The sequence below is a fragment of the Macaca thibetana genome, chromosome 6 (genome assembly GCF_024542745.1).
Source record: "Macaca thibetana thibetana isolate TM-01 chromosome 6, ASM2454274v1, whole genome shotgun sequence".
Taxonomy (NCBI): Eukaryota; Metazoa; Chordata; class Mammalia; order Primates; family Cercopithecidae; genus Macaca; species Macaca thibetana.
In genome coordinates, this window is record NC_065583.1 from 117,387,850 (window position 1) to 117,411,383 (window position 23,534).

The 23,534-nt window shown below is 36.1% G+C and overlaps 1 protein-coding gene across 4 annotated transcripts in view; it reads right to left on the minus strand.

Annotated features, from left to right (window-relative positions):
- IPO11 (importin 11) overlaps positions 1 to 23,534 on the minus strand; it is a 230,911-nt gene that overhangs the window by 129,459 nt on the left and 77,918 nt on the right. For 2 of the 4 annotated variants that reach the window (XM_050793726.1, XM_050793728.1), the window contains 7 exons: positions 22,907 to 22,954; positions 22,061 to 22,166; positions 18,414 to 18,540; positions 9,498 to 9,531; positions 9,302 to 9,342; positions 7,862 to 7,978; positions 1,628 to 1,741 (listed from right to left, as the gene is read on the minus strand). In XM_050793726.1, the coding sequence (XP_050649683.1) occupies positions 1,628 to 1,741; positions 7,862 to 7,978; positions 9,302 to 9,342; positions 9,498 to 9,531; positions 18,414 to 18,540; positions 22,061 to 22,166; positions 22,907 to 22,954 (587 nt within the window). Of the gene's footprint in view, positions 1 to 1,627; positions 1,742 to 7,861; positions 7,979 to 9,301; positions 9,401 to 9,497; positions 9,532 to 18,413; positions 18,541 to 22,060; positions 22,167 to 22,906; positions 22,955 to 23,534 lie in introns of all 4 variants that reach the window. The other 2 variants (XM_050793725.1, XM_050793727.1) reach the window with 1 other exon arrangement.

The following is a 23,534-nucleotide window of genomic DNA, read 5'->3' on the forward strand; positions in this document are numbered from 1 at the left end:
TGCACGCCAGCCTGGGCAACAAGAGCGAAACTCTGTCTCAAAAAAAAACAAAAACAAAAACAAAAAAATGGCAGAGATGGCTGTTATAATACAAAATGTCTGGGGTCACTCATTTTTCTATTACTTATAAATGCATTCACAAGCTAGTCAGTAACCTTCTCTTAGTCTGTATCCTCTTCTATAAAATGGACATAATCTTTATAAGGTAATCATAGGCCACTTATTTTTTTAAAGTGCTTTAGTGATGGAGCTGTGGAGTTATTGTTTAATGGCACAGCTTCAGTTTCACAACATAAAAAGAGTTACAGAGATGGATGGTAGTGATAATTGAACATTATGAATGTATTTAACACCACTTCACCGTACACTTAAAAGTGGTTAAAACGGTAAATTTTATGTTATGTGTATTTTACCACAGAAAAAAAAAATAGGGAAATGTGCATTAAAAATATTTTGCATTACTATTTATCTGAAACTGCCTTAGACAGGAATCTGTAACTAAAAGTCATCCATAAACATTTATGGAGGGGTCGGGCATGGTGGCTCACGACTATAATCCTAGCACTTTGGGAGCCTGAGGTGGGCGGATCACTTGAGGTCAGGAGTTTGAGATCAGCCTGGCCAACATGGTGAAACACCATCTCTACTAAAAATACAAAAATTAACCAGGCACGGTGGCGTGCGCCTGTAATCCCAGCTACTTGGGAGGCTGAGACAGGAGACTTGCTTGAACCCAGGAGGCGGAGGTTGCAGTGAGCCAAGATCACGCCACTGTGCTCCAGCCTGGGAGACAGCGCGAGACTCCGTCTCAAAAAGAAAAAGAAAATAAAAAAGAAAGCATTTATGGAAAGAATGAGCTCAAATTCAAAAAAGTATCAAAGCTTCTGAGAAAAGTTTGTTTTTTTCTAAACTAATTTTAGAAAGCTTTAGAATAGTACTTCTGAATTTAGGGGTACTTCTGATTTCTCCCCCACTGGAAAATTTCTCAAACTTGTGGGTGAAGTCAGTAAAATCACTTGAGCATCCCCACATATATATTCTAACTCATGGCCTTGAGCTCTTCCCTCTCCATACTCTCACGAGACTACGATTCACTGTAATAGTTCGAATGAGAACTATAGTCCAGCTCTAAGTTTCAGGTTCCTCTCTATCTGCTACCACATCCCAACACTTCAAAAGTCAAAATCTCTGAAATCCAATTTACTTGTCTCCCCTCAAAAGCAACTCACCTGGTTTCCTGCCTTCCCAAGTTATAATAGGGAAATTTTTTATTTTAAATCAAGGAAAAAGAGTGAAAACATAAAGTATGTTTAAGCAGAAAAGCCCTGACCACCAAGGAAACTGCATGCATGGTGCCATGGACTGCATGAACCATGAGTCTATCATTACTGGAGACGACATCTTCTTTAAAAGTGAGTAATATTTTTCACATCCTCAAAAAAAAGTCCAAAATAAGCATGCAAAAGTTGTTTTTAAATCTGTTTAGATCACACATGGAAAAAGTAAATGGTATGTGAGGTTTTTCACTACCATTAACATAAATCACATAAAAACAATTTTTAAATGTTTAAAAGAATTTTTTTAAAAAACCACTAAACTAAAAAAACTCTGTGGAGAAGTGACTTACCTGAACAAGATGAATAAGTGTTGTCAAAATAGCACATCTCAACATATTGTGTTCTTCACTCTGCTTCCAAAGGAGGGGCAAATATTGTACCAAACATCCCACATATGGTCGTATCTATTACAATATAAGTAGAGGAAAAAACAAAATTTTATTAGTAAAGAAGGCAATTTACTTTGAAAAACACTGAGAGCACTATTAAGTCCCAGGCAACACATATTTAATATTTATTAGATGTAATGTATTAAGCTTACATCCTTAAGAAATAAAATTAGACATTACATAAAGGCCCAGGGCTCTATAGTAAATATTTTAAAATAATTTTAAACAACTATCAAGTGTACTGAATGAAACAACGCTTATGAATATAAAAAAAATTATTTAGAGGTTAACAGAAAATGCCATTATATCCTGCTTCTTTTTAATAAAACAGCTTAACAAATTGGAAATTACACTATTGTTTTTTAAAAAGTCAGCATTTATTCATTCATTCTACAAATATCTTCCAAGTTTCAGGCCCTGAACACAAGGCTCTGGAAAGAAAAGGATACAAAGAGAGCCAGACAAACCCTTAAAATGAAAAAGGAGAAGTGTAATGATGAAGGTGTATACAAGGTACAGTGGAAACACAAGAGGAAAAAAACATTTTCAAAGGATAAAACTGATAAGCTCGCCATGGATTAAGTTAATCAGATTTTAAATTTTACCCTGAAGCACAGCTCAGTCTAACAGTAGTTTCTTGAAAAATAAAATGGATCTACAATGATGCTGGACAGCGTTTCAGCTCCAGTATTTGAAATTGCTATAAGAGTATCCTTGGGGATGAAATAAAAACACTAGACCTTCATAGCTTCACTACTATCTACTTGAATATCACGCATTAAAATTTAAAATGTTCCCAGAAAGCATGAGTTTCTTTATTATGCTAGTAAAATACTCTAAAAGGGTAGCCAAACAACTACAGAATTTGCTGGTGGTGGAAGCGTTGGTGGGGAATGCAGAAAAACAAGAAGTTAAATATTTGCCCAAACATCTCAGTAAGATATAAGTGAATAAATATTAAGATAGGTATTACCTTATTGGAACATATTTATCATGTAATACCTTATTTTCAAAATTTGACTATAATAATATTTCTGGAACATGTACTCAACATTGCTAAGTGTTCTATCTCAAAGATCACTCCAATGAGCTCATAAAAGCAGGCCAATTAATGAGTAAAAACAGATTTCAAAGTATCTAACTCATTCATACTCAACTAAAAATAAGCATATGACAACACATATGCTTTAAATAGGGAGTATACTTTCCCAGAAATTGCAGAAAAGAAATACATACTATAAATTACAAATGGGATAATAAAACCAAAGTACCCAGTTACATTTAAAAGCCATAAAATATTTATATTCCAATCTTGGCTGTCATCAGAATATACAATGCTCTAAATTAAAATTAATGCTACAAAAATAGAATTTCAAATATCAATCATAGAGGCTGGGCAGAGAGGTTCATGCTCAGCATTTTGGGAGGCCAAGGAGGACAGATCGCTTGAGGTCAGGAGTTCAAGATCAGCCTGGCCAACATGGTGAAACCTCGTCTCAACTAAAAATACAAAAATTAGCCAGGCACAGTGGTGTGCACCTGTAATCCCAGCTACTCCTGCTGAGGCAGGAGAATCACTTGAATCTGGGAGGCGGAGGCTGCAGTGAGCCAAGAGAGCCCCACTGCATTCTAGCTTGGGTGACAAAGCAAGACTCCATCTCAGAAAACAAAAACAAACAAAAAAAATCAATCACAGAGTGCTGCGAAAGATATAAAAGGAAAGAGAAAAAGACTGGGCATTAAAAATAACAGAGCAAGGACATGAGAGCCAAACATATTCCAGTGGGGTGGTAGGCTAGCTATATGGGGCAACTAAGGAAATTTGAATACTGATATTCATTTATATAAATTTGATATTAGATAATATTATTGCATCAGTGTTAAGTTTCCTGAGTCTAATCACGGTTATGATAATGTAGGAAATGGAGCATACATCTCTTAAGAAGGAGAGGTCTAATATTCTGGAGAGTACCATGATGTCTGCAACTAAAACTGAAACAGTTTTACAACAACAATCTGTACATGTGGATAGATAAAAAGAAAGCAAATGTGGTAAAATATTAGTAAGTGATGAAACTTACTAATGAAGTGAAGGATATATGAGTGTTGATCTATTTTTATAACTTTTTTGTAGGTTTGAGATTTTTCAATGAAAAGAGGTGAAAGAAAAAATACTGTCCATATAAAATTCTGAATAAGATTATAATACAAGGATTTTAAGGGAAGGACAATTTCAATTATTTGCATAACATTTTAAAAATCACATAGAACTACGAAAGTTTTTGCAGTCATTAGGGAAATGCAAGTCAAAACCACAATGAGCTATCACTTCATGCCTGTCAGGGTGGCTACTATAAAACAAAAATAAAAGATAACACAAGTGTTGGCAACGGTGTGGAGAAACTGGTACCTTTGTACACTGGTGCTAGGAATGCAAAATGTTACAGCCACTGTGAAAGTAGCATGGAGCTTCCAAAAAAAATGAAAACTAGAACTACCATTTTATCCAGCAATCCCATTTCTGGGCATTTATTCAAAAGAACTGAAATCAGGATCCCAAAGAAATTATTAGCACTACCATGTTTATTGTAGCACTATGCACAGTAGCTAACATGTGGAAGGAGCCTAAACATCCACCAACAGATGAATGGATAAAGAATATATCATATTATATATGCAATTGCATATACAAACTATGCAGACTTAAAAGGAAATTCTGCAATATGGGACAATAAACCTTGCAAACAATATGCTAAATCCAACAAACTACAGAATGACAAACACTGCCAGTCTACTTGTATGAGGTATCTAAAATAGTCGAATTAATAGAATCAAAGAGTGGAATGGTGATCGCCAGGGACTAAGGGGAAGGGGAAATGAGTTACTAATCAATAGGCATAAAGTTTCAGGTAAAAAAGATGAATAAGCTTTAGGGTTCTGTTATAGAATGTTGTACCAAAAGTCAACAATAATATATTCTACACTTATAATTTTGTTAAGAGGATGGATCTCATGTTAAGTGTTCTTACCAAAGAATTCGGGGTGTGGGGGAAGCACTTTGAGTATTATAGCCTTATGAGTTAATTCATATATAGGTAAAGCTCCACTTAAATTCATATCACTGAAAACATGAAAATCAAATAGGTGACAATCTAATAAATGCTTTAATGAGGGCTCTATCATTGGGGTTAAAAAAATTACCCTAAGTTCCTAAAGACACCTCATCTTTTAGATAAAATTTTCAACAGAGTATTTTATATTTCACAGAGTTCCTTTAATTTTGTTCTTTCACTTCAGAAATGCACAGGCCCAAAGACCACCTGATACCACCCCTGATGATTACATATTTATTTTGACTACATATTTATAAGATCTCTGCACTAGAAAAGTGAATTGTAAGTTTTCAACTACTTTATCAAAAAGTAAAGACAACATTCAACTAATTGTACATTATGGTACAAAGACGGTGACTTTACTGAAACTTCAAAATTAAACTGTATGCGTCACAAAGCACTATTGTATCCAGCTTCATCCATGTCCCTGCAAAGGACATGAGCTCAACCTTTTCTATGGCTGCATAGTGTTCCATGGTGTATATATGCCACGTTTTCTTAATCCAGTCTATCATTACCATCATTCTCAGCAAACTATCACAAGGACAGAAAACCAAACACCACATGTTCTCACTCATAGGTGGGAGTGGAACAGTGAGAATACACGGACACAGGGTGGGGAACATCACACGCTAGGGCCTGTGGGGGTGGGGGGGTGGGAGCCTGGGGGAGGGATAGCATTAGGAGAAATACCTATGTAACTGTCGACATGATGGGTGCAGCAAACCAACATGTCACATGTATACTTATGTAACAAACCTGCACTTTGTGCACATGTACCCTGGAACTTAAAGTATAATTTAAAAAAAAAAAAGAAGAAGAAGAAGAAGTAGGAAGAAGAAAGAAAGAAGAAGGAAGAAAGAAGAAAGAAGAAAGAAGGAAGAAGGAAGAAGAAGAAGAAAGCACTATTGTAAGATGGCTCAAAATGTTTGCTGCCTAATATCAAAAACATAATTCTGGCTGGCTGCAGTGGCTCTCATCTGTAATCCCAGGACTTTGGAAGGCCAAGGCGGTGCATCCCTTGAGCCCAGGAGTTTGAGACCAGCCCAAATTGGCAAAACCCCATCTCTACTAAAAATACAAAAAAAAATTAGCCAGGCATCATGGCACGCCTGTAATCCAAGCTACTACTCAGGAGGCTGAGGACAACAATCACTTGAACCCAGAGGATCAGGGCGGAGGGTGCAGTCAGCTGAGATGCGCCACTGCACTCCAGCCTGACATGACAGAGCGAGACTTCATCTCAAAAAAGATAAAATTTGTTAACATTTTTTAAAAATTTGCTGCCTCATGGACAAACATCAAATTTGGCATATGAAAGAGAGTTAAGGGATATATGTAACAAAGATAAAAATGACAGGGTTGATCAAAGGTTAAGGTAGAAAAAAAGTTAAAGAATCAGACAACTGAAAATATTTTTTAACCATTTCCTATTTAGTATGAATGAGTTTTGAAAAACAAAAACTCTATTGAATAACTATATCTTATTGTTACTTTCTCATGATATAGGCACGTAAGCTGCTTAGGCTATTTGTGTTCCAAAAGATGAGTATAGACAGAAACACAAAAGCATTAATTTATAAGCCAAAAGAATAACAAACTTTTGGAGAAAAAGTTTTAATTGGAAGTTTGGGGAGACAAAGGAAAGAAGATTCATTTCTATTTAAAAAAAAAAAGTTTTATTTAAGAAATTTCCATCCGCCATATATTTCTAAATAAAATTACAGGAAATGGCCAAATCTTGTTTTTATAATCAACTTTTTAAACAATTTATTGCAACTTATAGTACTCTGAAGCATATTGGAGATGTATAATAATTTCATGCTCATGAAATCCTAAGTTAAGTGAGTTCAGAATTATCTTTACCATTTTATACATGAGGACACAAGGTTAAAGACTTTGCCCAAACTAAATAGCAGACACAAGGACTTAAAATGAGTTCTTAAAACAATTGCAAGAAACTCTGGGTGATCAATGTTGTTTAAAAAACACTATCAAATGAATTAATGTGATTAATGTATTAAGAACACCAAGTACTAAGAATCATGCAAGATATTACTACTTTTAGACGCCAGTACCCAGATCTGTTTCAAATGATTAACAGTGACTCAACCCTACCACAGGAGTCGCATTATGCTTAAAGTACTGGCAGTACCATTAAAATATGTGAACTTTGAGAAGTTCCTTCAAGTCTCATATTGTTTGAGACAATAAATTCTAACACCTACCTCAAGTTTTTTGTGAGAACTAAATGAGAAATATATGCAAAGCATGTAGCACATACGTCAGTATGTTGTCATTACTCAATAATTAAGAGCTATTCTCATCAATTGCTTTAGAATTAATAAATCTGCTCATGGTGTCACAATTCACTAATAGCAGATCCAAGAATAAACTCTAAGTCTGTGAAATCCAAATCAATTATCTTTCCTAATACAATGCAAATCACAGATTTGCTTCAGTGCTTTCCAAACAAGGATATGCAATGGTGAACCAGAATATAGGAAGTCACAAGGATAATTATAGTGTGGTTATCCGGATTAACAATTTCCACAAAGATTCAGAGTGACAGGGGAAGCTGAATAACTAAACCGTTAAGAGCGTTACACCTCATTTTTACATTAAGCCAAATGTAAATATAATGCAGACCAGACTACAAAAAATACTTAATTTTTAAGGTAAAAATAACAGACTTCCCAGAACTCTTGCTGATGGACACTTGAGGCTATGCCCTCAAACACGGAATTTTACACTGGCTGGATCTTCTAAAATATGTAAAATTCTGCTTTATGAACACCTCTACACTGCTGATCCAATTTTTTTTCGTATTTTAATTTTCTTAGGTTTTTTTTTTTAATTGAATATAAATGTCAATTTTGAATAATACATAACTGAAACCACAGTCTATAAGTTAGAAGCATTTCAATTAATGTTTTAACTCTTATGTAGTCAAGGATATTAATGAATTCTACATATATTCTACCCACCTCTCATTTATTTTCATGTTTTACAATATAATTACCTGCATGTTGACTCTTTCGATCACACAAGAAAGGACATGCAAAACGTGCATCTTTGTGTCACATTCTGTAACTTGTTGCAGTAACTGAAAAAGTAGTGTGAACATGGTTTCCAAATACTGCAGGCAAAAAGAAATAAAATAAAAAAGGTTTAGAACAGAAATGAAAGACATTCATATGAACAGAAGAAAGAAATAAATCATAATATCAAAGCAGTAAGTCAAATAAACAGAAAGCCAAAAGCTTGGCATTACCTAAACAACCTGAAATTGTTTAAGCTGCCAGTATTTTACATATTGTTTTACAAAGTGTTTTCTTTCTTCCTTGCTGCTGAATGTGTCCATTTCAGAATTTAACTCATCCACAAACCGAATAACGTTTAGAGGAATATTGTCTAAGCTATGTCTGTTTAAATTTTATACTGTTAACTAAACTATTAATAGTGCCTTGTCACTGTTCTTCCATATACGCCTGCTGCCAATCACAGAATGTTTTGTTTTGCAAGACCTACTCATTACAGCAAAAAGACATTATTGCACTCACATGCCAGCTATCTGATGAGGCCCTTAACATACATTGTATGAAGATATATATTTTATAGATATAACTTGTTATTCTAAAAATGGCAGAATAGTTCTTATTGGGAAATCAAAAACAAATACCCTATGTCTGGTTGTGAACTCCTATATTATGAAAATTACGTTATAAACTAACAAATCACACTTACATAAAGCAAGAATTTGTTCTTTCAGATATATGGCTCACTTCTGCAACACATTTCTTTCATCCAAAAATGTCTATAGTGATTATTAAAGCAAGATCACTGCTTTACAAGCTTCCCTATCTATCCCCCTCACCAAAAGTAGTACATTTTATCACGTAACTTTCTTCTCAGCCAGTCCTCTTAAGAACAAACACTAACACCCCAATGTTACTGATACGTTTAACAAGTGCTTACTGAGTACCAGTTACGGGAAAACACCATGCTAGGTCCTGGGGGTTGGGTAAAGACTAAAAAGATGAATAGAACTTGGTATTCTGCTCATCAAGTAATTTACAGTCTAGTGTGTAGGATAGGATACAGATATACACACGCAAATAACACAGACAAATAATCTAAGGAGTAAAATTAACAGACACACATAAAATGAAGATACTAAATGATTTCCCATTTTGGAAAAAAAAAAGTCTGGCAACCAACTTCAACATAGATGATAAAATTGCTAAACAAAAGTAAGCAGAATATAAGTGAACTGTTACCAATAAAAGTTACCAAAACAGTTTACAAATAAAAATTATGTCCTCCAAAATAATCCAATACAGCATACTTTTAAATTCAACTTTAATAAGTAACGCACAGATAATTTCATGTATAAAATAGTATTCAAAGACATAAGCAGAAATGGTTTTTTTAAAAAATACCTAGAAATGTATATTCTTACCGGTAGAAACTGATCTGTTCTAAATTCAAAATCATCAACAGGTGAAGCGCAGTTAAGGAATATTGAGAATACATAAGTTCTATCAAAATAAATCTGTATCTAAAATAAGGATACATAAATTAATTTCACAAAATAAATAACTTAAAAGTGTTAAAGTTCTTTGCAATCAAGTATTTTTACATTTTCAGAAGGATATTTAACTTCAAAGTTGTAGCTGTTTCAATACGGACCTAAAAGAAAGTATATCATGAGTTTTTAATTATTTTAGAATGACTAAACATCATTAATATCAAATAAAAAATTTTATTCCAAATCACTTTCTGTACTCTTCTTATTATTAGAGACACAGACTATGTAAATATTCAGAAATACAAGGATACTCTCCTTATCCAAAGCAAGGAATAAAAAGAAAAGGTAAAGTAATATTTATTCCTATTCTTCTCAGTTTCTCATAATTTACTTAACAAGCCTTTAACGCAGTGGGTCCCTCCAGGAAGGAAAATAATTTGCCGTAAAGTATGTGGAGGGCATGGGATCGAGGAAGAAGGAAGCAGGAAACCAGGGTGGGGTTGGGCAAACTGGAGGATGTGTAAGTGAAAGATGCAAAAGGAGACAAGGAAGGAAGGAGTCGGGGAGGAGAAAGAACACAAGCAAATTTCCACCTGTAACCTCAACTACAGTAAATCTTTGAAATATCCCCAAAATATTCTGAGATTTTCTGTTGTTGTTGTTGTTGTTTTTTGTTGTTGTTGTTGTTGTTGTTGTTTTGAGACGGAGTCTCGCTCTGTCGCCCAGGCTGGAGTGCAGTGGCGCGATCTCGGCTCACTGCAAGCTCCGCCTCCCGGGTTCACGCCATTCTCCTGCCTCAGCCTCCGAAGTAACTGGGACTACAGGCGCCCGCCACCATGCCCGGCTAATTTTTTTGTATTTTCAGTAGAGACGGGGTTTCACCATGTTAGCCAGGATGGTCTAGATCTCCTGTCCTCGTGATCCGCCCATCTTGGCCTCCCAAAGTGCTGGGATTACAGGCATGAGCCACTGCGCCCGGCTTATTCTGAGATTTTCTAAATCCCACAGTTCACAAATATAGAAAGGTTTACAATATGCTCCCGACCTCACAAATTTTCCATGTGTACCAGCATGTTACCTGGGCAAATCATATTACAACATAATCTCGTTCTCTTTCAAGTGTTATCTTGGACTTAAATCAGCTAAAATTGGCATGGGCTAAGATATTCCTAGTTTCCACATAAAGTAACATGAGCTCAAGACAAGACTAAATTCTGTATGTTAATCTGTGAGATAACATCTAAAACTTTTATTTCCCAGCTGAGAACCATTACTTTCTTAGATGTTACACTTTCCTTACTTGTTAATAGCAACTGTTTTTTTCTTTCCAGTCATTTTTCAGAAAGTAATCATTTAAAACATTTTACAGGAGCTTCTGAGGTCTTGAGATGCAATTAGGCACCTTCACCAAACGTTAAACACTGCCAAATCCGCAGATTCCAAGAGCCTACAGTGTAGATGTTTTTTCACCTGCTTTTTCCTTTTATTCACTGTCTCCAAAGGCAATGTGAACATTTCCAGATTTTTAACAGATTTAACAAATTTGCTGCCACTTGATCTATCACAAAATGACCTCATGAAAAGACAGGTCAGGTATTGCATTAGAAACTATTTAACGAGGAACTATCATCAGGCACTGTGTTAGGTGCTGTAGAAAAAGCTGAGTAAGCCATGCCCATATAGATCTTACAATGTGGGGAGGAGGAGACTAGATATTAAACAATTACTGATAAAAATGGCTAACTTGAAAACATTAAGCACAGGACAATCCTCTTGAGGACATGGACTATGTGTAAACATCTTTGGTATTTAGTATTGAGTGAATATACAATATTAACAATTCACAGAGACCAAGACATGAAAGTCCCTCAAAAAAGAAACAAGAAATCAAGGCTAAGCATGGTGGTTCACACCTATAATCCCAGCACTTTGGGAGGCCGAGGTGGGAGGATCACTTGAGGTCAGGAGTTCGAGACCAGACTGGTAGACATGGTGAAACCCCATCTCTACTAAAAAAATACAAAAATCAGTGGGGCATAGTGGCATGCACCTATAATCTCAGCTACTCAGGAGGCTGAGGCACAAGGATCACTTGAACCTGGGAGGCAAGGGCTGCGGTAAGCTGATTGTGCCACTGCACTCCAGAGTGGGCAACAGAGCAAGACTCCAATTCGGAAAAAGGAAAAAGGAAAGGAAATCAAACTGCCAGCACGCTAACCCTTAATTCTCTCGACTTTCCTCCACAAAAGGACCATTTATTCTAGAGATGCACTCCCCAAGCCATAACATTAATGCAAATAAGTATATGAAACAAGACACCTGAATAAAACAATGTGTTTTCCTTCCTAACGATGGGAAGTCAGTGTAGTATTATGTGCAGAGAAAAAGGTGAAATGAATTAAGAAGACCTGCCTGCATTCCAGTTTGATTGCAAGAACAGAAAGCCAGATCACAAGGGAAAATAAAAAAACAAAGACTTTTAAGGAAAGTTAAGAGCATTTTAAATGATGACAAATAAACATAAGAAAAAAAGTCAGCTCTTCCTGAGCTTTAAAAGAAATAAGAGGTGCTTACCACAAAGAAATGGAATGAATTTGGCAGCAACTCAAGTAATGGGGGGACAAAATCAAAACTTGAATTTACAGAATGAAGACTTGGGGAGTGTGCTAGAAGACTGGTAGAAAAGTCTAACACATTTCTACTGTGAGTCTACCCTACCCCAGCTGAAACCTCAGAAAATTCACGAAAAGATAACAGGCAATTCCAAATTGGGAGAGCAAGTGCCGTCAAGACATAAGAAACATTGGAAAGATCCCCCAAAGCATGAGAGAAACAGGGAAATGAATGAGAAGAAAATGCAGTCAACAGTACTTCCAAATACTGCTACAAAGGTAAACAGAGCCAGAAACTTCTGTGCATTTGGCAGCAACTCTCAAGCAATGGGTAGAACAAAATCAAACCATGATCATGGCTCACAGCAGCCTTGACCTCTTAGGTTCAAGCAATCCTCCCACCTCAGCCTCCCAAGTAGCTGGGACTACAGGCACATGCCACCATCTCTGGCTAATTTTTGTATTTTTTGTAGAGACAGGGTTTCACCATGTTGCCCAAACTGGTCTTGAATTCCTGAGCTCAAGCAATTTGCCTGCCTTGGCCTTCCAAAGTGCTTGGATTATAGGCGTGAGCTACCACACCCAGCTCAGAAGAAGGTATTGTTATCACAGGATATGACAGCTGCATGTATGTTAATGCCCCAGAAGACCTTCTAGTGGGACAAGATATGGACGTGGAAGACAATGATATTGATGATCCTAACCCTGCGTAGGCCTAGGCTAATGTGTTTGTGTCTTTGATTTAGATTTTAAGAAAAATCATTAGAAGTGGAAAAAATTGTAAAATAAAAATAGCTTACAGAATGAGGATGTAAAAAAAGAAAATATTTTTGCATAGATATACAATGTATGTGTATTTTAAGCTAAGTGCTATTACAAAGGAGTCAAGACATTTAAAAAATTTTTAAAGTAAAGAAGTTACAGGAGGCAGAGCTTGCAGTGAGCTGAGATCGCGCCTCTGCACTCCAGCCTGGACGACAGAGTGAGACTCGTCTCAAAAAAACAAACAAACAGAAGTTAGAGTAAGATGTGGTTAGTTTATTGATGAAGAAAGAATATTTTCCAATATATTTAGTGTAGCCTAACTGTACAATGTTTATGAAGTCTGCAGTGGTATGCAGTGATTTTCTAGGCTTTCACATTCACTAATCACTCATTCACTGCCTCGCCCAGAGCAACTTCCAAGCCTGCAAGCTCTATTCAAGTTAAGCGCCCTATAGAGGTGTAGTATTTTTTAATCTTTTATACTATGTTCTTACTGTACCTTTTCTGTATAGACACACCAATACTTACCATCATGTTACAACTGCCTGAAGTATTTAGTACAGTAACATGCTACACTGGTTTGTACCCACAGCCTAGATAGCCTCTACTATCTCAGATTGTGTAAAAGCACACTTCGTGATGTCCCCACAATGAGGAAATCGCCTAAGGACACATTTCTCGGAATAGACCCCTGTCATGCAACAGCACATGACCATATGCCTATGCTGGCTGGTGGTCAACGTGCCCATGAAGATGGCCATTTCTTTGCTTCACAAGCAACCACACCACACCCTCAAACTACAGGCTTTCTGATTATACCACAGTTTATATCTTACATAGGCTTTCACAAAAGTGAAAGATTATCCTAATGCTTATTGTCTAGTAATTTACTGCTTATTTTACTGAAGGTAAAGTAAAAACTTTCTAAAAAATTTTTTTCTTTTTTTTTTTTTTCTTTTGAGATGGAATCTTGCTCTGTTGCTCAGGCTGGAGTGTGGTGGTTTGATCTCGGCTCACTGCAACCTCCCCCTGCCAGATTCAAGCAATTCTCCTGCCTCAGCCTCCTGAGTAGCTGGGACTACAATCACCCACCATCACGCCCAGCTAATTTTTGTACCTTTAATGGAGATGGGGTTTCTCCATGTTGGTCAGGCTCAGGTGATCCGCCCACTTTGACCTCCCAAAGTGCTGGGATTACAGGCGTGAGCCACTGTCACCAGCCAAAATGTCCTAAAAACTTCTTTTGAATTTCTGAAACTTAAAAATGTAATTAATTCAGAAACCCTACAGCCTAAAGAAGCCCAGTTTAAAGAATCATCTGTAGTCCTGGGAAAAGAAGGTTCCTCTAACCTAAAATTTAGTAATGCTAGTTTATAGTATGGAAATAATGTTCTAAAACCTAAAAGTTGTCATAAGCACTCCATCTACTAACTAATATGTTATAAAAGGGAAAGGAAGGGAGAGTGTAAAAGATATTTTTTTAGAAGGTGTTTTGGTCTATTGTATAGAATCCAGGTCAGTAGTTCTCAAATTATGGCACTGGGAACTACTGATATGCTCCAAAAGAGATAGTCTATTAACAATAAGTATAAAACGGTGGTCAATTAACAGTAAGTACAAACACTGGATCACATGCAAAAAAAGGTGGCTAATGAAAACAGTATTTAATCTTTCATAAACTATGAAAAATGTGTGGGTATTGAAAGCTACAAGAATGCATTTCCTACCAGGTGTGAAGCCTTACTACAAAAGCTGTTGTTTGAAAAAAAACTAAAAAAAAAAAAACAATATTCAAATAGACTTACACAAGTAGGCCAATGAAACGGAACAAATTCCAGAAACAGGTCCACATGTAAACATGGGATATGACAGAGACAGCCCTATGGACCACTAAGAAAACTATGTATTATTCAAGGAATTACTGTAGTGTTGCTATTCTTATTTTTTAAAAAAGAAAGATGGAAACTTCCTTACATCACACTCAAAGATAAATTTGAGGCAGAATAAAAAACCAAGAGTGAAGAAAAAGGATTTATTTCCAGGCCCAGCGGCTAATGCCTGTAATCTCAACACATTGGGAGGCCAAGGTGGGAAGATAACTTGAGCCCAGAATTCTAGACCAGCCTAGACAACACAGTGAGACCTCGTCTCTACAAAAAATCAAAACATTAGCCAGGCGTGGTGGTACACTCCTATAGACCTAGCAACTCGAGAGGCTGACGTGGGACAAATGCTTGAGCCATGGGGGTGTCGAGGCTGCAGTGAGTCGTGATCTCGCCACTGCAGTCTAGCTTGGGCAACAGTGTGAGACCTTGTCTCAAGAAAGAAAAAAAGCAATCAATAAATCTATTAACATGTAAAACCTCTGCTTAACAAAGACAATAGAAAGAGACCGGAAAGAGACAGAAGAATTCGATTACATTTGTAATATTTTATTTCTTAAAAAAGACATTTGAAATATATGTGGGAAATATTACAAATGAAAATATGGGTAACTGAGTGATGAGCACACAAGTGCTTCTTCTGTTACTTGCTGAATTTTTTATTGACAAAATTCTTGCCTATGGGGTAGTCCTGCTCTTTCTATGGAGCAGCCAAAAAAAGAAAAGAAAATTAACAGCTACTTCTACTCTGTCAGTCTCCTTCTAATAACAAAAGAATAGCACATGGACAACAGTAGTTAATCAGCATCAAATGTATCCCAACTCCTTAACAGCAGCCCTTAGGAAAAAGAATGCAGATTCTGAAAGCCAGAGAGGAATTCGATTCATCAGGATCTACCTACTTGTAACACAGCAGAAGCAGTGTAGCAACTGGAGGAAGCAACTTTTCCAGTTAGCATAGGACTTCACAAATTTTATAACATCAGAGGCCACTGGGCAGAGAACGTCTCTTACCTCTGATAGCTGTGTGACAATATAAAATTACTGTCTGATCTAGGAAAATATAATGCAAATAGAGTGACATATTTTTTCATTTATAACTTTTCCTCAGTGTAGCAATTTGACTTAATTGTGTGACACATATGTATACACATACACAATGTTTGTGTATACATTTACATATATAAATGTGTGTGTGCATACATATACACATACATATCTCTATATGGTTGTACACTATTGTGTATATGTATGCATGTATAAGGTATCTCCCCACATTATATTAGCTAGCATTTCTCAAAGGCTGAAAATTAAAGCAGTATGACTTATACATTCTTTAAATGTACTTTTAAAAAAGGCCAAGGTTTACAACATTAACTTGGTGCCTTACTAAACAATCTTCTTAACAATTCCTTGCAAAATAATAGTGACAGTATAAAGCAAATGCAAAACATGTAAACATGAGATGTAGCCACCAGAAGATATAAAGGGCAAAGGCTGAATCTAAAGCAACATTTCCTCAAAGTATATTCTGTGAATACTAATGTATTAGTCATGTGGGCTAGTCATAATGCAAATGTACTTTTTTTTTTTTTTTTTTTTTTTTGAGACGCAGTCTTTCTCTGTTGCTCAGGCTGGAGTGTAGTGGGGCGATCTCAGCTCACTGCAACCTTTGCCTCCCAGATTCAAGCGATTCTCCTGCCTCAGCCTCCCAAGTAACTGGGACTACAGGCGCGTGCCACCAGGCCCAGCTAATTTTTGTATTTTTAGTAGAGACAGGGTTTCACCATGCTTGCCAGGCTGGTCTTGAACTCCTGACCTCGTGATTGGCCCGCTTCGGCCTCCCAAAGTCCTGGGATTACAGGCGTGAGCCACTACGCACACCGCAAATGTACATTTTTAAAGGCTTTGACCAGTTGTGTTACTAAGAGGCCCATTTGAATATTTATCTCAAAGTTTTCCAAACTTATCTGGCCATGAATCCCTTTCTCTCCAGTTACACTTGTTGGTATCTGGTAGAATTAATGTTCTGTTTTTAAGGCGCTGGCTGAAATAATTCATTTTTCTCTTTCCTTTTTTAATAGACTCATTATAAAACAAGTCTAAGACCCAAGCAATTTCTGGGCCCAGTGCAGTGGCTCACGCCTATAATCCTAACACTTTGGGAGGCTGAGGTGGGTGGATTGTTTCAGTCCAGGTGTTCAAGACCAGCCTGGGCAATGTGGCGAAACACCATCTCTACAAAAAACAGAAAAATCAGCCAGGCGTTTTTGCACATATAGTCCCAGATACCTGGGAGGCTGACGTGGGAGGATCAGCTGAGCCCAGGACATTGAGGCTATAATGAGCCGTGATCGTACCACTGCACTGCAACCTAGGCAACAGAGAAAGACTCAGTCTCCTAAAACAAAACAAAACAAAACAAAGAAAAAAGAAAAACTCCCAGCAATTTCTCTATTTCCCAAAGAAAACTTAATTGAAATTTAACCCTTTTGTAACACATCTATAAATCATTTAATATCTTCTCTCTGACAGAAGAGCAAATAATATTTCCAACTAGGAAAGCAAAAATTTAAATCTTATGGTTTATTCTAAAGCTATTACAAAAGAAAATTAATTTTAGCAAATAGAAATTTTAGAAGCAGCTAAGTTATACTAATACATTTCTAAGAATGTAAACCCAGTAAAACACCACAAGGCTCTCTTGTAACTTCCCATACTTAATTAGTATTTAATAATTACAGAATGGTACTTAAATTCTCAAATCATTTACACAAAGCAGATAATACTTAGGTAGAAAATCCAAAGATCAGTTCTATTTGCCTTTGGAATGTATTGTGTTTCTGTAACAAATTCACCTATTTATGTTTTCCTTTAGTGAACACTACATGTAGTTTTCTTTATGTCAGCATATGTAAAAAAAAAGAAGCATAGTCCAAGCCTGTGCTGAAAGGCAAAAACTAGGTGGGTTCAAACTAAAAATAAGATTCGGCAGGGTAAAGGGAGGGAGACTAAGAAATGATTTAAAAAGATCTTAGCACAACTCAGGGGAGAAAAAAAAATCACTTAATTTTACCTAAAACAAATTGAAAATCAGGAAAAGACAATGAACACATATATTAAGTCACTAATATAGTCACCCAGGCATATAGTAAAGCACCAGTAGGAAAAAAGAAAGAAAACTATTCTTTACAATTTAAACGTCTTAAAATCATAGGCCTGTAAAATTACTACTACTATTTCAGTAATTTTATAATAAAGCAGCAAGCCTACTGCTTTGAAGGGGAAAAAAGCAACAAAGAGCTTACTATAAAGTTTTCAGTCACACAAAATCAACAATAATATATGAATACCATAAAGAAAGAAAAATCCCTTAAAAGAGCCCAATAATTCCAAAGGCTTAAAAAAAAATTCTCACAAATGAGGGACAAAGAATCAACAGTAAAGATAAAATAAGTTATGATGCTATTTCAATGCCAACATCTATCCTGAATTTTAAAAAGAATATATAAGCTATAAAGGGATTTTTTAAACTGCCTTTTTTTTTCTTACTAAGAAATTATAAATTATAACAGTAGAGCTTAATTTTTTTTTTCAATGACTAGTAATGGGAAGGGCAAACGATAATCAAAGGATTTTCTACCCTCAAATCAAACTGCTCACCAACGAATAGCTAGTGCAGTAAAAGGTCATAAACATTATAAAGAAAGACATAAACTGTTGTGAACTTGATGATTTGCACAAGTGAAACTTTAACTCTTTTAAGGCACTTAAGAAACATACCACTAAATCTTGATCTTGAAGCAAGTTACAGATTGCTTCATAAAGCATGGGTCTTAAGTCAGACTTGAATTTCACAGAAATCCACTGACCGATGAGCCAAATCACCCTGCGCCGCAATGGCTTATACCTAAACAGGAAAAAATCATCAAATTAAAATGTTAAATATTTTAAGAGGTCTATTTCATTTAGTATAATTTATCATTTAAATCTAAAATGTAGTAAGAATGCAATCTGCATTTTTAACATAAAAGCTTAAAAGCGGGTGTGCTGGCTCACGCTTATAATCCCAGCACTTTGGTATGCCACCCAGGAGGACAAATCACTTGAGGCCAGGAGCTGAAGACCAGTCTGGGCAACATGGTGAAACCCCATTTCTACTAAAAATACAAAAATTAGCAGGGCATGATGGCATGCTCCTGTGGTCCCAGATTCTTGGGAGGCTGAGATACAAGAATCCCTTGAAACCCAGGAGACAGAGGTTGGCAATAAGCCAAGATTCTGCCACTGCACTCCAGCCTAGGCGACAGATCAAGGCTCTGTCAAAAAAAAATAAAGCTTAAAAGCTACTTCTAAATGTACCACAGTACAAAATATTAACAATGAAGTCCTGATCTAAATAAATTAATATCATTAAAATTTTTAGTACTTAAAAATTTTTTCCTAGGCATATATGTTGCAATCCTGATTCTTTTATCTTAAAGAACCGCAATGTAGCTATGTTTCATAAAAACCAAATCCATTTGTTTTTAGCTCAAGTAACCAAAAACAGTGGCAATGCCCCAAACTCTAAAACTGGAAAGCTTCCCAAAAATAATAATAAAGAAGCTCCTGTATTTAATTTTCTACTCCAATTCTCTTAATACTATGAAGATTATTTTCAGAACAATGTAAGAAACTTCTAGGCTTATATAAAACATTCATATAAATTTTGTGGTTTCAACTAAGCTAATTTTGTAAGAGGTACACAATAACAGAATGTGACTCAGATTACCAAAATAACATATATTAACATTTGCAAAACATTTGCAGTAGCATGCATATACACTTCTTTCTCTCATCATCTTTGCTAAAAGAAATGAAAGCTCGGGTAAGGAGAAAAATCATGCAGTTCAAAACATTTGTGTCCAAGAATTTCACTCATGAAGTACCTTATTATGTAAATTTTAGTGGCAAGATGATAAATATTTCTGGGTATAAATGAAACACTTTTTTTCAACCCCCAAAAAAACCACAATTCTAAAAGATGATCAAACATATAGGGGAAAAAATGCTCACTAAAGTTGCAAAAACTGGGCCGGGCGCAGTGGCTTACACCTGTAATCCCAGCTTTTGGGAGGCTGAGGCGGGAAGATCGCTTGAGCTCAGGCAGGAGTTTGAGACCAGCCTGGCCAATATGATAAAACTCTGTCTCTACCAAAACTACAAAAAAACAGCTGGGCATGGTGGCACACGCCATGGTCCCAGCTGCTCAGGAGGCAGAGGTGGGAGGATCACTTGAGCCTGGGAAGTAGAGATTGCAGTGGGTGAACATCATGCCACTGCACTCTAGCCTGGGTGACAAAGTGAGATCCCATCTCAAAAACTAAATACATAAATAAATAAAAGTCACAAAAATATGTATGTAAGTATTCCCGACCCCAAGAAGTTTGTAACATACCTAAAGAAATTAAAAAACACAAAGTAGTGTACTAGGACTTTAGAAAAGGAAGAGAAGAAATGGGCAGAGACAGACGGAATCTGGGCAGGTCTTTGAGATAAACAGTATTGGAGCTGAAGGGTAAAAAAATGTCATTTCAAGGGACAGAAACTGTTTGAACCAAGTGACACAGGCAGAAGTAACAACTTGTGTAGAGTGAAGTAAAAGCACCAAAGAACCATCGATTTTGGGAGTAAGACCATATTAGACTCTCTGTTCCAGATAAACAGAATGAAACTCAGAAAGGTAAAATTCCAAAGTCACAGACACATCCAAACAGAGGTAAAATTATAGATCACTTTGCTATTCAATGTGTGCATTGCCTGATCTGTCCCAGACCTACTAAGTCAAAACCTAAACTTTAACAAGATTAACAGGTGACTCCTATGTACATTAAAGTTTGAGAACACTGGTCCACATCAGCTTTGTCCATTAGAAATACAATGCAGGCCATGTATGTTATTTTAATTTTTTAGTATCCACATTATAAGAGGAAAAAAATGAATAAAACCTTATTAATATTTTTACATATCCCAATATATCCAAAATATTATCATTTCAACATGTAATCAATAAATATTTTACATGGCTTTAATTTTTAAATTTAAATTAATTAAAATTGGAAAGTTGTTTCCTCAGTTGTACTAAGCACATTTCAAGCGTTCAATAGCCACACGTAGGGAGCTTCTGTACTGGACAGTGAGGATCTTATACTAAATAGCCTCTAGGGTTCAAGGACAACTAAACTGCACATTTGTCTCGCCAATGAAAGTTCTCTCTCCATCAAAGGCTCACTAGCTCCCTGAGACTAAGTCAGAGTCTATTTTATTCAACACTGCCTATGGGACATGGCAAATTCCAAGTGTTAAAAATATATGTTAACTGAATAAATGATTGAATAACTGAAGAGATAAACAGCTACTTACTGGCAAGAATTGGAGTATCTCCAACTCTACAAATTCTGTGGCTCTAAATGTGACCTTCTGTACGTTCGTTAGTTTAGTCAACAAATATTAACTGTCTATGACTACATGCTAGGTATTCTGATAGGCCGCAGGTATACTGAAGTGAATCAGTAGAAGTGTACCCTTCAAACTAAGAAAAACGCCCCTTCGAATTTTTTCCAATTTTAAACTAAGAAATAATTTTATAAACTATGAAAGAGGTTTTTCCTTTCATTTTATGTATTCTACACCTAAAATTTAAGGAAGTAGGCAAGTGCTTAAATGTATCTAAAACATAAGAATTGGGCTGGCCAGGTGTGGTGGCGTGCACCTGTAATTCCTGCCACTCAGGAGACTGAGGCATAAGAATCTCGTGGACCATGGAGGTAGAGGTTGCAGTAAGCTGAGACTGCACCACTGCACTCTAGGCTGGGAGACAGAATGAGACTGTTCCAAAAAAAAAAGCATTGGGCAAATGTGCTATTAAATGTACTAAATTCATTTATTTCGTCATTCATAGTACTAAATGTAATATGAATCTGTACTATTTAATTAGGTACCTCAACTAGAACTTAAAGTGTACTTGAATACTTTTGCCATGATGTCTCTACATTCTACTCTACTGTCTTCCCAGAGACTTGCAGTATGCATTATGTGATCCCAAGACACTCACCTTTCACAGATGTTACTTTGATTAGGCTACTTCTGACATTAGGCATACCTCTTGCTAAGTTTCCAATTGTCTTTTTCTTAGGCATAGTTTCTTGAACTCAGAGACCTCAATCCTCCCTCATCTTTGCATAAAGTCCTCCTTTTCTCTCACAAACTACCTGATATGTCAAATACTTCCTAGACGTCAAAATTCTTATTCCTTTCCACATAAGACATTACTTAACTCATACGATTGCATTTTTTAAATTGTAAGCCATTTTAATACCTTCCTGTCTTCATTAATAGAATAAATAAGGAAAAGTAAGTGGATAATTAATACAAAATTTTATACTTGCCTATTGTGAATGACTTGTAATTCTGGAAGAAGCTGGTTTTTAAACCACTGATCAAAATCAACACTGTCAAAGAGCTCATAAGCAGCTAATCCAACAGCATTATACACTGAGAAGAAAATTTAAGAAAAAAATTAAAGGTTTCAGATATCAGATCTGCAAATGAGTGTATGAAACATATATTAAGGGAAACACACAATATGTTAATTAGGGTAATTATTTAAGTAGACATTTTAGAAACATTATTTTACTTCGTTTTTCCTAAATATTCCTTACTACTTTCAAACAGAAAATTCAATTCATTCTAAAATATTTAAGTCCAACTATAAAAATGATAAAATAATGGCTGCTTCTAAAATGGATGTAATATTTTATGACCTGGTCCCTACTTAACTCTCTCCAGTCTCAACTCAACCCTTAACCCCAATGCTTCAGTTAAACCAAAATAGTCACAATTCAAATTCTAACTGTGCTTCCTCCTCTTTCCCTCAAGTCTTTGTATCTTTTGCTCCTTCTCCCTGGAATGCACCACCCTCTTTCCACCACCACCTCCGTGCACATGTAACTCCTATTTATCCTTGTGTTCTCCCATTACACTTCTTTGGGAGTCTTTCCTTAGACACACCAAACTACCTGGTGATCATCACCTACTTTAGCATTAACTATCCTGTATAGCATTATTATAATGCATTATGCATTATCTTTTTACTTGGTTATCTCCCCAATCAGATTGTTCCCATATTTCAGTTACTCTTATATCTCAACACCCTCAGCATAAAATCTACCACAAAACAGACTCTCCATCTACTGAATAAATAAATGCTTCTAAATCACTTAAGTTTAACATACCAGCATCTTTGATTAACAGTGCATTCATATCTTCCACATTTGTGGGTCCTTAAAAAAAAAAAACAGGTATCAGTAGAAGCAAATAAAACTGGATTTTTAAAAATTTATATTTAAACACAATTTGTTAGTTTCCCAATTCAATTAAGTACAGCACATTTCATGGTATCAAACATGGACACAGGTACAAACGGAAAGTCTAAGTTTTATGATTATCATTAGAGAACACAGGATTAAAAACCAAATGTTATGACAAACAACATTCTAGAAAATATACACTACAAAATGCTAATGTGCTATATACCACAAAATTATTTTTTTTTTGAGACAAGGTCTTGCTTTGTCACCCAGGCTGGAGTACAGTGGAGTGATCTCAGCTCACTGCAGCCTCAACTCCTGGGCTCAAATGATCCTCTCACCTCAGCCTCCTGAATAGCTGGGACTACAGGTACTCACCACCAGGCCCAGCTAATTTTCCTAATTTTGTAAAGACAGGTTTTTGCCACGTTGTCCAGGCTGGTCTGGAACTCCTGGGCTCAAGTGATCTGCCCACCTCAGCCTCCCAAAGTGCTGGAATTACAGGCATGAATCACCATGCCTGGCCAACACTCACTTCTGACAACATGCTCTT